This window comes from Panthera uncia, chromosome B1 (assembly GCF_023721935.1).
Source record: "Panthera uncia isolate 11264 chromosome B1, Puncia_PCG_1.0, whole genome shotgun sequence".
In the NCBI taxonomy this organism is placed as follows: domain Eukaryota; kingdom Metazoa; phylum Chordata; class Mammalia; order Carnivora; family Felidae; genus Panthera; species Panthera uncia.
In genome coordinates, this window is record NC_064811.1 from 179,732,693 (window position 1) to 179,749,282 (window position 16,590).

Here is a 16,590-nt window from a genome sequence, read left to right on the forward strand (position 1 = left end):
TCTACCTGTACCTCTTCTGTATTTGTCATGGCTCCTACACTGTAAATATAGACTGATTGTTACTCATCTTTCCATATGTTAAGAGCAATGGTTCTCAACCTCTTTGGCATTATGTACATTCTTGGAAATCTCATCAGTGTCTGATTAATAGAAGACAGCTGTATTCTCACCTCCTTTTTTTATTTGGTACATTGCAGTGTGTTGTTTTTCACGAAGTATATTAAGAAAATCTGCCTCACAGATAAGTAGGCAAAGGGAAGAGCATTTTAATAGCTTTTTCAGATATTTGTAAATATTCTTCTTGGTTATTCTGTCAACACTTGGCTAGTGGTAGTTTCTTAAAGTTTTGTTGCAATGTGGAGTTTGAAACTTTTGACATCTGTTATGTTAAAATCCAGTGGTTTATATTGTGCTTTGAATGGATCTTTTACCCTTATAATCTTGTAACATCAAATGGAAGATACTGGTTCACTAAGTTATGCAGATCTTCTAAATGTTGACATATTTATTATACAATTTTTAAAAAAATCACATTCATGGATATTATCATAAAAATCTTTACATATTGGAAAGCTCATGGTGGTATATACACGTTTTCCCAAATTCTGATTTTCACTTGAAAGCTCAAATGTTTTGACTGGCAACAAATATTGTTGGTGGTTATCCTGAAGTGATAGCTGACTGTTCATTTGTAAGAGAAAGCCTGCCAAATACCGAAGTCCAAATAACCATAATTTATCTGTCATTTGTTCTTTCAAGTAAAAATGTGTTCCATGAAAAAAGGTTCAGTTCGCAACTCACAGAGTCACAGTGCTTGTTCTCAAGACAACCACAGTACTTTGGAATACAACAGAAGTGCTTTATGCACACTTCCCATTTCATCTCACAGCATGTTATCACATGTATGTAAAGACACCTATCAAATGCCAGGTATTGCACTAGGCACTGGAGATAAAATGGTGAGGGGAACAAAAAAATAAATAAATGCCCTCCACCCTCATGATGCTTACAGTCTGGTAGAAGGAATCAATGCTGATCAGTGAAATAGACAAATCAACAGCAAACTATATCTGTGTTCAGTGCCACGAAAGAAAGATACTCGAGGCTGTGAGAGTATATTTTTGAGAAGTAACGTAGTCGAGTACTTCAGGGAAATCCTCCCTGGGCAAATAAATATCAACGTGAAATACGAATTGTGAGTAAGAGTTAACTAGGCAAGTAGGATGCCGAGAGTAGACAATTTCAGCCGAAGAAACAGCATGGATCAAGACGCCATGACAAGAGGGAATGTGATACACGGGAGGGGAAACCGATCTGGGAGGCTGTAGGGCAAGGAGCAGGGAAGGATATGGTATAAGGTGCGGCTGGGGGTGTGGGGTGGTGCCAAAGGTTTGAGCCTGGAAACTTATATTAAACATTTCTGTTTTTATCCCAAAAGTAATGGAAAATCATGGCAGTAGTTTAAGCTGCAGAAGAATTTGGTATGTTAAAAAAGAATTCAACTGACTACATTTTAAAGACCTTTTTGTCTTTATTCAGTGATTCATGAGTCAGGCAGCATCCCATCTAGCAGACAGAACGGAGCTCCAAGGAGCTGTACAAAAGACATATAGGCAGAAAGGAACAGGAATAGGGATGTCATACCAGGCAAAAATGTGGGTTGATTATCGCAAGGTTACTCCCCTTTAGAGGATGGCAGGGGTCTGTCAAGCAGATTACCTAACTAGTGCTGATTGACTGATTTAAGATTCCATTTCTGGCAGAGCAGAAACTGTAATTAAGTTAAGTTTTGGCTTGGTGACATGGGTCTTAGCATAAGCAACTCTGTTGGACCTATTGCCTTGTTTTTAACAGGTACATACCATAATTAGATTGTGTTGTGAAAAGATTTTTCAGAGTGGAGATAGATTGGAGAGGGCCAGGGTGAGCGTGAGCAGATCAGAGAGCAGACTCTTGTCCAGGCTTGAAAAGCTTCTAATGATGGTAGCAATGGTGATGATGGACTAATGAGTACTAAAAATTTCTGGCTGGTTTAACTGTATGGATGACAGTAGGGACCAGGTTTGAAGGGAAAAATTAAACTTCAACTGTGGACATGATGGATTTAAGATGCCTTAGACATCTAAAGAGGAGATATTGAAGACACAGTTGTGTCTGGCTTTTGATCATTCATTTCAATTCTTTGAAAAGCAGTGTACTAAAGAACCAGTTGTTTGATAATCTACTTGAAACTGCCAAACAAATGCCTGAAGTTATATTAGAACAAATTATAGCCATTTGTTTTTTCTTCAGAGACAGGGATGTGACAAAACCTTAACATGAAATCCTCAAGTTCTAATATACAGCATGGTAAACATAGTTGATTAATACCATATTGTGTAATCATAAAAATTTCTAAGAAAGTAAATCTTAAGCATTCTCAACAGTAACCAAAAAAGTAACTCTGTGAGGTGAAAAAAAAATTGTAAAAGTTCAAAAAAATTAAATCCTAAATAATTTGGCAAATTGGCTACTTTGCAAGTTAGCTTTTAATCAATTAATTTTTGATACTTTATATTATTTCCATTGGAGATGAGGGGAGAGGGCTGGGTAGAGTATATATTTAGGGTTCATCTGTACGTGGTTATTAATGCAGTATGTATGGATGAGATTGCCTAAGCGGCAGTGTAGTAGGAGAATACAGAGGACCAAGGACTAATTCTTGAGGAATTCCTAGACTTTAAATGGTGAAGGTACAAAGGCTTGGAAGATGAGTCTCAAAAGGACACCTAGGAGTATCCAGAGACATGGGAAGAAAGTCAGGAGTATGGAGGCATCAAGGCCCAGAAACACGAATAGAATGGTCAAATGAAACGTCAAGTTAGATGAGGGCAGAAAAATGTCCACCAGATTTAGTAATTTGAAGGTGATTGATGATTTTTAAAATGATGTTTCAGTGTAATGATTAGGGCAAAGACCAGAGATAGCAAGAGTAGAAGATGAAGAGATGAAGACAGGCAGTATAAAGGACTCTTTCAAGATGTTTGGCTGTGAAGTAGAAAGGAAAGGAAAGATCATAGTTGAAGTAGAGGCTTTTATCCTGCAATATTTTGCCAGGAGACGCTGAGGATAGCACTACAGGAGAGGAACAAACACCTGAGATGAAGAGAGTCAGCGGTAGTCCACTTTGGGAATATGTAAGGTAGTAGCCAGAGAGAAGGCTATAAATTAAGTAGGACTCTTTTTGAGGAATTTGAAGGCTGTGGTAGGGATTAGAACTCTGTGTTCCTTTAGCCACTCTTTCTTCCCTTCCTTCTGGAAATATTTATTGAGAACTTACCATATGCCAGATACATATTTTGCCTTGGAATTGGTTGATACTTTTGTCCTCTTAAAATATTTTAAGCTTCATAAATGTAGAGACTGTACATAGAAAAGACCCTTATACAAAAATATATACGTGTTCTGTACTTTTTTGTTTAATTGATGTCATACAATGTGGATTTTTTTAAGCTAGCATATATTTGATAAAACTATTAATGTATTTTTTAAATATCAAATGGCATTTTTGCATCAAATTCTATAATTTTTGTCAAACACATATTTTTTTAAGTTTATTTATTTATTTTGAGAGAGAGAGAGAGATTGAGAGCACAAGTTGAGGAGGAACAGAGAGAGAGGGGGAGACACAGAATCTGAAACAGGCTCCAGGCTCTGAGCTGTCAGCACAGAGCCCAACACGGGGCTCGAACCCACCAACTACAAGATCATGACCTGAGCCAAAGTCAGACACTTAACCTACTGAGCCACCCAGGTGCCCCTCAAACTGGAACTTTTAAAATATAGTTAAGAACAATCACTAAAGATCAAGATATTTGTAAAAACTTTTTTTAAAGTGTAGGGTTATAAAAAGAAATATTTGCCTCAGAAGAGAAAATAGGTTTCACAGACTGAATATTACTAAATCATATATATATACGATTTATATATATATATATATTGGCATATTAAGATGAGACAGACTTGTTTTTAAATGTTTATTTATTTATTAGACTTGTATTAAAATTTTTTTAAATGTTTATTTATTTTTGAGAGAGAGAGTGTGAGCGGGCGAGGGGTAGAGAGAGGGGGAGACACAGAATCCGAAGCAGGCTCCAGGCTCTGAGCTGTCAGCACAGAGCCTGAAGTGGGGCTCCAACTCAAGAACCAGAGATCATGACCTGAGCTGAAGTCAGATGCTTAACCGACTGAGCCACCCAGGCGCCCCTGGACAGACTTGTATTTAAACCTTAGCATTCAGTTTCTAGCTTTGAAAACTTTGTTATTCAATCTTTAGTCTCATCATTTATAAAAATAAAAATAATAGCAACTTCACAAGGTTTTTGAGGATTGAGTGATATTGGTTGTGTTCAGTATAGTACCAGACAGACAGTAAGCACTTAATAAATGTTGGTAGCTGTTATTGTCATTGTCACCATCATTGTCATTGTTTGAATCTATAATCATAATTAAAAACAAATCTTTGATACAATTTTATGGTGACACCAACACGAAAAAAAGGGGTATGCTGTGTGAACATTTGCTTAACAGTTATAGTTTAAATAAATGTTAATTGAGATATACATTTGATTGCTGATCATAGCTTTGTGTTTGAAATCTAGAAAATTTCTTATTTTACCTACCTAAATAGAACCTAAAAGGTAAATTTCCCTTCTGGAACTAAAGTAGGTAATTGATTACTTTCACATAGTATTATTTTAATTTTAGTTTTAGAAAATATATTGTTAAAAAATTTCAAATATACATAAAAGTATTAAAAATATAATGAACATCAACCTATAGCTGAAGAAATAAAATACATCTATTAGAGTTGAAGTCCCTCTTCACCCAAGTTATATTTATATATGTAGTAACTTAATACGAAATAAGGAATTCCGAAAATCAGAAAATCCTTTGAAGAACAATCTTAATGGCTCTTTAGTCTTTATAAAAAAAAAAAAAGCTAATAATACTGAGCATGGTAACACATCCGGCAGAATGAATATGTCTTTTGTGAATAATGTACCCTGGAAATCTCATAAACCCTACAGAGCTCAAGAGTGTGTCACTTCCTCTTCTGATAAATAGCTTCTGAACATTGCATAAGAGCATGTGCATGTACTTTTGTACCATTTATTTTTCTTCTGTTCTCATTTGCCATATTTCAATAGCAACAGAATAATAAATATTATTTACAATGTTCTGTTCATTATGGAAAGGAAGATATCTTTATGAAATAGGTGTATTATAGTTAAGGTTAAATGCTGAATTCTTCTTTGTAAATTTATGATTTTAATCTTTCGATTACATGTTTGTATAAACTATCTTAGGTAAAGAAAGGATGTTGTTGCTGCATAGAGAAGAAATCTATCTCCATAAAAATCAGCTTGCTAAATTTTAGAATATATTTCTATCCTTCCAATCTTAAAATGACTTATTACATTGCTTAAAAGGAAAGGTACATGGCAAAAACTGCCTATCTCATAATCTTCACTTTGATATACTGTTTATAATAATTGTGGTTAATTATAAAGAAATAGCCACATTGCCATGTAGAATAATTATTGGTTGTCATTATTGTAATGTAGCTGAAATAATTAATATTTACCAGTTCCTAATGCAGCTGTGTTATAGGACTTAATCACATAGAAACCTGGAGATGATTCTTAGGCAGGCATTCACAGTTTTCAAATCCGAGTAAAGGAAATAATGTTGACTGTCCGTTTATTCCAATATTATAAGACTTATAGTGTTTTATGTCTTCAAGGGTGTGAGGAGGAATCAGTAGGTAGTAGTACCTACTTTAGTTCCTACTTTAGTAGGAGTCAGTAGTGATTCTACGTATTTTATTCGACTATAACACTCTTGTTCCAGAAATGAATCTTAAATACAGGGAAAAAATGGAAAACAGGATGAGGGTCCCCCTCTCACATTACCTGCTCTCTCCTTCCTCTCTTTTTCTCATTGCCCCCATTCTTCCACTCCACCCTAGAGAGACCAGGCATCTGAATCATACCCAGAGATACTAGCACAGCAGAGATCATGGGTAGTGAAATTATAAATTCTCTGGTAATATTTTTATTCTAGTATGAATATTTAACAAATATCAGTATTTGTGTTGTAAGCCTAAAAGATTTTTAACATGGATTAAGTTAACTTTATAAATCCAGAAACCCCCAAAGTAAGATAATGATTATGGAAAATGTTTACTACCCCACTGACATTATTTATTATACCTAGTTTATAGTACATGAAACATACATAACATAAATAAACCATATCTTGGATCTACATCTTGAAGTTAAAAAAACATTGCCTGTTAGATATAAAGTCTGGTGTTATGAGTTATGGCTGTAGGTTGGTTACTGAATTTGGATATACATTGCATGAAATATTTATTATCTAATTCTTTTGTATTTATTGCAGTTGCTAAGACGTGGAAGTCACTTACCAAACAGGTAGGTTAAAGCTCTTGGTGTCATATACATGCACACTATGTATATGCGTGCCCACTTTGGAAAATTGTTTGGCATCATCTTCTAACAGTAAAGATACACATACCCTAGACCTAGCAGTTCTACAACAGCATACATATGCGTACTAGTAATGTTAAGCTTGAATATACCCTGTGTTCGAGTAATTTTACACTAATGTGTGTACATAGAGAAGCTTATGCTTTCAGGAGAGGTTCACAGGAATACTATTAGATTATTCATAATTGACCAGAAAGACTACAATATAATATCAATAGTAAAAGTGATGAATAAGCTTTTACATATTCATACAGCAGTTGCTATACCGAGTGAAAACAAATGAATTATACCAGTGCTTAAACTAGATGAATCTTGGAAATGTAATGACAAAGTAAGCAATTGACAAATATATAAATTACAAAACTAGGGGGGGAAATCATAGTGTTGAAGAATGCAGTCATTGGTGGGAAAATGATAAATTTAAGGAATGATAAATTTAAGACAATATTTACCTCTGGGAAAGATGGAGGGATATATCATAAGTAAGAGCTACAAAGAGGCTTATAAAGTACTGGTAATTTTCTGTTTCTTAACAGTTTCTACTTTATTTTTTTTAATTTTTTTTAATGTTTATTTACTCTTGAGACAGAGACAGAGCGTGAACAGGGGAGGGGCAGAGAGAGAGGGAGACACAGAATCTGAAACAGGCTCCAGGCTCTGAGCTGTCAGCACAGAGCCTGACACGGGGCTCAAAGCCACGAACTGTGAGATCATGACCTGAGCCAAAAGTCGGACGCTTAACCGACTGAGCCACCCAGGTGCCCCAACAGTTTCTACTTTAAATTTTAATATATTATTTTTGTACTTTTAAATGTATGATAAACTTCAATATTAAAAAAATCAGTATTAGGATAGCATTCTAGGGAACTTCTTTAAACAGTTAAAGAGAACCCTCCCAAAGCCTGTAGCAAATGCAATGTTTACATGTGAAACTTTAGACATTCTCTTTACAATTATGTATGATATAGGGGTGCCTGAGTGGCTCAGTCGGTTAAGCATCCGACTTCGGCTCAGGTCATGATCTCATGGTCCATGAGTTCAAGCCCTGCGTCAGACTCTGGGACGAAAGCTCAGAGCCTGAAGCCTGCTTCAGATTCTTTCTCCTTCACTCTCTCTCTCTGTCTCTAACCCACTTGTGCTCTCCTTCTCTCTCAAAATTAAATTAACATTATAGTAATAATAATATAAATAAAATTAGATATGATATAAATATGTCTCCTATCACAACTGCTAACTCCCTGTTTTACTGCAGATCAAAGCTAATGCTGTGTATTAGTTTGCTAGGGCTGCTGTAGCAAATACCAAAGTTTGGGTGGCTTAAATGACAGAAATTTATTTTCTCACGTTTCTGAAAGCTGGAAGTTCAAGATCAAGGTGTTGGCAGCATGGGTTTCTTCTGAGGCCTCTCTCCTTGGCCTGTAGGTGACCATCTTCTCCCTCTGTTATCCTCACATGTTGTTGTTCTGTGCATGTCTGTGTCCTGATGTCTTTTTATAAGGACACCAGTCATATTGGATTAGGGCCCACCATAATGACCTCACTTAACAATCTTAATTACCTTTTTAAAGGCCCTTTCTCAATACAGTCACATTCTGGTGTACTGAGAATTATGACTTCAAATGTAAATTTGAGGTGGACATAATCCAGGCTATCACATGTAGTATGACAAGAAGAAAGAAAGAGGTTCTAAGGATTAGCACAGTAGGAAGCCATATGGTTGAGAGAAAAATGTAAAAATACATAGATTTCAAATGTATTCAAATTTAGTAAAAGTTTAGCAAGGTTGCTGCTGAGTATAAGATCAATTAACCAAAGTTAATAAAATGTTTCTGCACCAGCGATAGCAATTAGAAGCTGTACTGTCAAATAAGATACTTTTCACAATAGCAACAAAAACTATTACTTTGTGTGCCTAACAGAAGATGTGCAAGACATTGTTATATTTTTTAAAAGACATGAATAAACCGAGAAATAGATCATGTTCATGGATGATTCATTTGGAAGAGTAAGGATCCAGAATTTTCAGAACAATTCTGAAAAGGAAGGAGGGGAAAACATCAGGATGAGAATGATTGGGCCTGTGTCATATTAAGACTAATAATAGAGTTATAATTAAAATAGTATTGTATTATTGCAAGAGTTTTTTAATTAGATGAAAATAATAGAATATAGAGTTCGTAAACAGACCCATGCATATATGGAAAGATCTGTAAATCACTAGAGAATGAATTGACCTTTAGATACTGAAACAATAGTCTTTCCAACATGGAGGCAAACAAATTAAATACTAAACTGATCACCATACACAAAAGCAAATTTCAGATGGATTAAGTTCTTATTTTTGACAAACAAAAGTTCTGAAATATTAGAAGTAAAATAAGGGATACAAGAGGATTCTTTAGATAAGACACAAAGCAAAGCTCAAAGGATATTTGGGCAAATTTTATTAAATTAAATATGAAAAACTTTGGCATACCAAAAGAGTGTCAACAATGCTGAAAGATGTATGATAGATGGGAGAATATGCTTACAGTGTATTAACAGAAAACATTGAGTGTCTTGTACTCATATAGAACTCCTGTAAATCAATAGAAGAAAGATAGCCAGCTCAATAAGAAAAAAATGAGTAAACATAGAATGGCCAATAATATATGTAAAGGAGCTCAGCCTCGCTACTAATCAGGGATATGCAAATTAAGCCAATAATATGTTGCTATTTCACACCCGTCAGATTATCAGCTGCCAGAAATCTCACAATACCAGTAATTAGCACCGACAAGAAGAAGAAAGAACCAAGGTAGAATGCAAATTTGTATATTCACTTTTGAGAGAAATTTGTCAATATCTAATAAAGTTGAAAATATATAATCAAGAGCTCTACTTCTAGAGATGTATACTAGAGAAATAGTTACACCAGCAGTCTTGTACATGTTTTCTGTTTTCTTCTTTCTGCAGCATCAATTGTAATAGCCAAAACACAAAAAAAACAATATAAATGTTAGTCAGTTGAGAAATGAATAAAAGAATTGTCACCGAGGCATATCAAGGACAAATTCAATGTATAATACAGAACTATGGTGAATAAATACATTAGAGCTATAGGTATCAACGTGAGCCAAGATCAAGAGTTGGACGCTTTACTGACTGAACCACACAGGCGCCCCTGCAATATAATTCTGATGCTACCCATCCAAAGTTAGTTTCAGACTCCATAGATTTAAGGACACAGTCCCCAACAAGACTGCTCTCATTTCAGATGCCACATGCAAGTTCAAGGGTCCCGAGGCCACCCACACTTCTGACCAACTGGCTACAAATCCAAGAGGTTCCTGTAATTCTCCTCAAGTTCAGTAATTTTCTAGACTGACACAAAACTGACAAACATTCTGTATTTATTAACAGTTTATTCTAAGTGCCACAAGTCAGGACTAGCCATATGAAGAGACTCCTCGGACAGGTATAGGAGGATCCCAAACACACACCTTCCGTGCCCTCTCCCCACCTCGCACATCGGCATGTTCACCAACCTGAAATCTCCACTGAGCTTGGGCGTTGAGTTTTTATTGAGGGTTTCATTATCTAGGTATAATTGGTTCATTGGCCAAGTGCTTGAGCTCCATCTCTAGTCCCTTTTCCTACCCCACCCCAGAAGTCAGGAGAGCTCAAAGCTCCAACTCTCTGATCCCACGGTGATTCCTTCTGGCAGTCAGCAGCCCACCCTGGGTGTGACTCAAGGATTCAGAGTCTCCTAGGAGCCAGGGGCAAAGGCCAAGCAAAGCATTTATTACACAGCACCACTACCTATAAGAGACCAAGATAGGCACTGAATGGGGAGGGAGATTCACATTCCGAGTGGAAATACAGATTTTAATACATTTTAAAACTTCTTAAAGTCAACAGGACACAAAGATCAATGTGTTAATTGGATAATCTAGACCAGAAGAATATGAATTATTACTAAAGTAAACTGCTTGGTCAGTAAGGATCTGGCCCATCATTTAGAAGTTGTGTGACCTTGGGTGAATTTCTTATTCTTTTTAAGTCTCAGTAAAATATGCAGAATGAGGTTTGTTTTTTAAAATTAAATGAGAGATTGTATTAGCCCATTGTTAGGCACATGGAGGGCACTCAGAAAAAGGTAGCTATGATTTTTTTTATTGTAAACTCAAGTGGAGTTTAAACTAGAAGAGATGGAATTGAATACATGGAAATAGTTAAAATGGAGGAGTGAATATTTGTTTAATAGATACGGTATACATTAAAGTGTATATAATATATGCAAGGTGTTATTTTTCATCTCTTGCTCTAACAAAAATATTCATGAGTTTACTGTTGTTTAAGCAGTAAATATCTGGCTTCTCATTGTTGTTCATACCTGAATTCTTACCTCTGTGCTGTTGCTGCCCTAATCAGACACTACTGATTGTCCGCTGGCATCTGTTACTTGCAATGCAGAGATAACACTACACAACGGAAATGAAAGCAGGGTTCACAGATGGACTTCAGGGAAAACCCCTAAAAATAACTCTCCCAGGGATTCTTTATTTGCCTGCTAACTCAGCTTTGTAATGAAAAAAAAAAAGTTTATAATGTCACAGAATGTTTTTAGATACAACCGCATCAGGAAGGATTTGTCTAAAGTGTTTCTCAAAGTGTAATGTGTAAAAAAAAAAAAAAAAATCACCTGGAGTTCTTACTAACAATACAGATTCTGTTTCAGTAGGTCTGGGAACTGAGACCTCCTTTTCTTACAAGCTCCCAGGTTATGCCTGGGGTATTGGGGAACCATCGTTGTGTAGCAAGAATCAGGTCTGGAATATAGAAGTGGTTTCTAGTGTTCTTCAGTGTGTTACTTAGCCAACTACCTTTTTTATTTCAAATTATTTCAATTTATCTTACCAAATCCCTTAATAATTTTTCTTCACAATTAACCAAAATATAATTTTCATTTAATTATTTTTAACTAAGTATTAACAATAAATTCAGAATTCCTTTGGTGTCTGAGCAATGATTCAAATGTTTAAATTTTCAAAATAGTTCCCCAACCTGCTGTGATAGTTTGATTTTAGAAAGGCAGACTAAGCAATTGCAGTCTGTGTTTTTTACTGAATATTTAAGTTAAAATTAGAAAAAAAAATTGAAAGTGGCCACCATAACTCAATACCCTTGAACTCCTGCTTCATCTGATGTCACCATTCTTTGAGTCACTACTAAAATATTACTCATTCTTTCCCAGTATGACCCTCTGTCCATTTACTTCTTCCAACTCCTTAAATCCAATACGGCTACAGAGAAGAGACAGTATGTGAAGCCAGGTCATCATCTCTGACCTTGATAAGGAAATCCACCTTAATTATGGCTTTCATGAAACTCAGTGTTTTATCTTAAATTGATTTTTTTATATATATTCCTCCAGTTGCTAAACTTATCTTAAATTTTTGATAGCTCTAATTGAATTTAACTTAGCTTCTTTATTATTTATTTTATGGTTAGACTGTGGGCAAATACTAAGTTTTGTGGTTGAATGAACCACAGGTATAGAATAGAATAAATACAGCCATGTCTCAGGTCCTTTAAGTGAAGAATTTTTTTGCATAGGCATTTAAATACTTTTTATTTATAAGTAAGTGGTTTACCATTAATATTGTGATACCTTATGTCATAGGAATTAAATCAAATGCTCTCAGAAACACCACCAGTTTGGAAAGGATCCTCAAAGCTTTTTCGCAGTCTTAAAGAAAGAGGTAAATTAACTTTAATACTTATGCATTTTTAAATGGACACTATACTATTTATACTATTTATATATTTTTTCCTCATACTTAAAGTAATTTTATTCATGTGTGTGTGTGTGTGTGTGTGTGTGTGCGTGTGCGTGTGTGTGTGCATAGAGAAAAAACTGAAAAGAAAAATAGTAAAATATTAATACTGATTGTTTCTGGGTAGTGGGATTAAAGGTGGTTCTTATTTTTATATATATTATTCATGTCTTTCAAATTTTTTACAACAAAGTGAACCTTCATAGTACAAAAAATTATTTTTTAACCATAGTGAGAAGTGTAGGTTAGGGGCGCCTGGGTGGCTCAGTCGGTTAAGCATCCAACTTCGGCTCAGGTCATGATCTCCCAGTCTGTGAGTTCGAGCCCCGCGTCAGGCTCTGTGCTGACAGCTCAGAGCCTGGAGCCTGCTTCAGATTCTGTGTCTCCCTCTCTCTCTGACCCTCCCCCGTTCATGCTGTCTCTCCCTGTCTCAAAAATAAATAAACGTTAAAAAAAAATGTTTAAAATAAAAGAGAAATGTAGGTTATATTTACTTACAGAAAGCATTTTTTAAAAATACTGATCTCCAACTATTTTTCTTCCTTCCATTTTACTTCCAGGCAACTATAGATATTTAAAAATTTAATCAGTATGAAAAACTTATTGGATGTCTTTTGGCCACCCAGTTTGAACATGTTTCTTTTAAAAACAACACTCACTGCAAAATCCACCTGTTTGATCATACTATCTTAGCTATATCTATTTGTCTAAGTCATGGATTCATACACTTCCTTGCAATCAAATTATACTGATTTTATTGCTGTTTTCTTTGACACTGTACTTTTTGTTCATATTTGTAGAAAACACTAACAAAATCTCTTTAATCTTACAAAGTAATTTCTCTTAAAAATACACTTTTTAACATGCTCAAGTATAAGAGTATATAAAATTAAAATGTTAAAGAAATTATATGAACAATTATTGGTTTGAAAATAATTATAGTATACTCTAGTATGAAGACAAATATTTTAAAGGAATAGTTATAGTCTATATATTTTATCTGAGTAGAATTAGAAATTCAAATTGCTTTCACCTAGTTAACATGGAATCTTTACCTTTTATTGCAGGATTTTTCATAACTAGAGTTTTAAAATTAGGGCCATGGTATCTTTAAAGCTCTTAGAAATTTTTTCCTAGAAGTTGTCTTAAAGGTCATTCACATCTTAGGGTGGGATGATAGAATCAGGAAAATTCAAAGCTCAGAAAGAGAAGTTAGCAAATTTAAAAATATTTACTTAATACTTCTAATGGGAAAATACAAATTGGATCAAGTATAATCTAAGAAAAATAAATGCCTGGAAGAAGGAAATTCTTTGTAGTTAAGGAGAGCGTTAAATCTGGAAGCCCTAAGTTTAGTTTAGGCCTGTCCTAATCTTCTTTATGATGTATGCATATTAGCATGTTTTTCGGGGGACATGAGCTATTCAGTGCTACCCCACAGAATTATCTGTATAGTGATGGAAATGTTGTATTTCTGTCTTGTCTCCCATAGTATACTGCCCTTAGCCCCATGTGGCTTTTAAGGATCTGAAAATGTGGCTATTGTAACTGAGGAAGTAAATGTTTTATTGTGTTTAATTTTAATTGTTTTAAGTTTAGGTAGCCACATCTGGCCAGTGGCTACCCTGTAGGACAGTGCAGAGCTGTGTCACAGTGATTGGATTATTGAAGCAATCCTTATACCCGAAAAGTTTTAGAACCTTTAGGTTAGGCGAAGTAGAATGTTACAGGCAGCCTTGCTTTTTTTATAAATAGGTTTAAGTGGCAAAGGAATTTTAAAGCTAAATCTTTAGAGCTATTAAAGATTAGTTTACAAGTGAATTATATCTACTTAAAATATTTCCCAGCAAGAAAATGCAGTTTTACAAAAAGTTAATTGAAATGCAACATTTATGAAAACATTATCCAGACTTAGTCATAACAGCCAACTGTAGTGCATCATAATAGAGGAACTAAATAGTATAATGTTTTTAAGGAACTTCCCTTAGAAGTTTTTTTGTTGAATTTTCAAAAGAAACCTAGTTGGCATCTTTCTTACCCTCTTTTTTAAAGATCACAGCATTACTATATGCTTAGCATATGTATTTATTTTATTTTACTTTTTGATCTTGGGTGGCCTTAAAATAAATTGAAGGGCCAGTTTAATAGTTTTCCATTTTTGTAATTGGAAAGCATTAGCATTAAGAAGTTACAGTTCATGTTTAGTAGTATTTTCTCTTTTCCTTGATCATTTTTATTAAATTATATCATGAGCTTCACTTTGTTCTCCATGCCTGTGGATTACACCACCTCAGAAACCATTTGGTCCTACAGACGGGTACCTACCATGATAATTGTGATCAGTGCTCTCACTGTTAAGAAGTAATCATTCCCTGTGAGAAACCTTGAGTTAATTATCAAATAAAAGATGTGTAGTAGTTATTAGACTTCTTTATACCAACCAGCATCTCTGTATTCCACCAGGTCAATCAGAACGACAGTCAGTGAGATGGGATTGTAAAGACATAGAGCTTTCTTTCCCATCCCATTTTCCTTTCTGTTTCTCTTCCTTTCTTCCTGTCTCCCTTTCTCTCTTTTTCTCTTTCTTCTTTTTTCTTTTCTTTCTCTCTCTCTCTCTTTGTTTCTTTTTTTTTTTTATGAGGGATCCCTATGGAATCTAGGTATTGTATCTTTATATACGTTGGCCATTCCAGAATCTTTCTCCCATAACATTCATGGCAGTCAACCAGAACTATCTGTCTATAGGTCACAATATTGTAGTATAAACAAAAGAAGGGAATGCTTTCACAGGGCTTCTAGCTAGTTCCCTTCAAGTCTTCTGACAAACTGCCTGACAGTGACTCCTGTCCTCTTTGTTCTGTAACAAAGAGGGGAGCCTCAAAGAGCATCAGGGAAAATGGAGTTTCAGGGTTCACGATCTGATTATTTAAGGATTTTTGTATACCCTTTTACCAAACTTTAGGACTATCTGATATCTGGAGAAGTGTTAATTGACTTATTCCTGACTGTGATTTTCTCAGGATCCTCTTGGAAATTCAGTGAAACATGAATTCTAGTTTGGGGTGCTATGCCCAAAAGTAAGAATTTGAGTAACAGAATATATATCTTTATTTACTCTGAACACCTTTCGAACTTTGTAATTCTGGGATTATAGAGAACTCGGGATGCAGTATTCAGAAAGTGTAACCCATTTAATTAAAACAAAAATTTCTTAAGAGTACATTTAATAGAAGCATTAAGTTTGTCAAGAATAATAAATGATAACTTGAAAGCAGACAAGTTTCATTTTTTAAGCAATACAGAAATTAGATTTGTAAGCAAGAATATCTAAATGTTTTTTCTGAAAGTTTCAGCACTTTACAGTTTAGCCTTTTTATTTTATGCTAGATTCATCCATTGAAAACTAGCAGCAAGTTTACAGCTAGCTATAAGTAAACATTGTAATTTTGCTTTCCTTGTCAAAATATCTAGGAGCATTAATGGGAATTTTACATGGGTTCTACAGAGGCATTGTGAAACAAATTAAAATTTGGGTTTTTTTGGCCGTGATTTTAGAATAGTTTAGTCTTGCTTAAAACAGTACTTAGCATGTTCTTTAAAGCGGTAAGTTCCTTATTAATATTGCATATTATAATAATATTTTACTTGCTAAATATAAAGTAATATTTTATATATAGCATTACTAATACTATTTTTCTTCTAGGTGTGATTTCTTACACAGAATATCTTTTTCTCTTGTGTATTTTAACAAGTAAGTGTACTCATAAGTCTATTTTTGGATCCATTTTTCTTTTTTAATCAGAATCTTGGAAAACAAATCTTAGATTCTCTTACTACTGAAAATCAGTTTAGGTTTACCCATGGTTATTTTGCGAAAATCAGCAAATGCTAAGCATAGCACTATCAAGAGGCAAAAACGTAACTATTTTTATGGTTCTGGAATAGTAATAAAGTGCTCATAAATTACAAATTTTACGTCATATATCAATCCTTGTGGTTTAATCTACATGAAAGCCTAAAGATCAGGTCAGATGGCAATTTGTAAATTTCCTGCCACCCTCACAGAAATCACATATTTTTTAAGACTAGCATGAAAGAATGAGTCTTTTAACTAGTGAGTGTGTCAGAATACCCATCATCATCCTAGAACAGCTTTGTTACTCTCTTGCTCTCGTATGCAGCAGTTTTTATGAAATCTACAGAGGGCTTACTCGTGTTTT

The 16,590-nt window shown here is 34.6% G+C and overlaps 1 protein-coding gene across 3 annotated transcripts in view; it reads left to right on the top strand.

The window, feature by feature from the left end:
• Positions 1-16,590, top strand: part of MICU3 (mitochondrial calcium uptake family member 3) — a 109,459-nt gene that overhangs the window by 49,899 nt on the left and 42,970 nt on the right. For all 3 annotated transcript variants that reach the window (XM_049631703.1, XM_049631704.1, XM_049631705.1), the window contains exons 3-5: positions 6,445-6,476; positions 12,217-12,295; positions 16,074-16,121. In XM_049631703.1, coding sequence (XP_049487660.1) covers positions 6,445-6,476; positions 12,217-12,295; positions 16,074-16,121 — 159 coding nt within the window. The remainder of the gene's footprint in view (positions 1-6,444; positions 6,477-12,216; positions 12,296-16,073; positions 16,122-16,590) is intronic.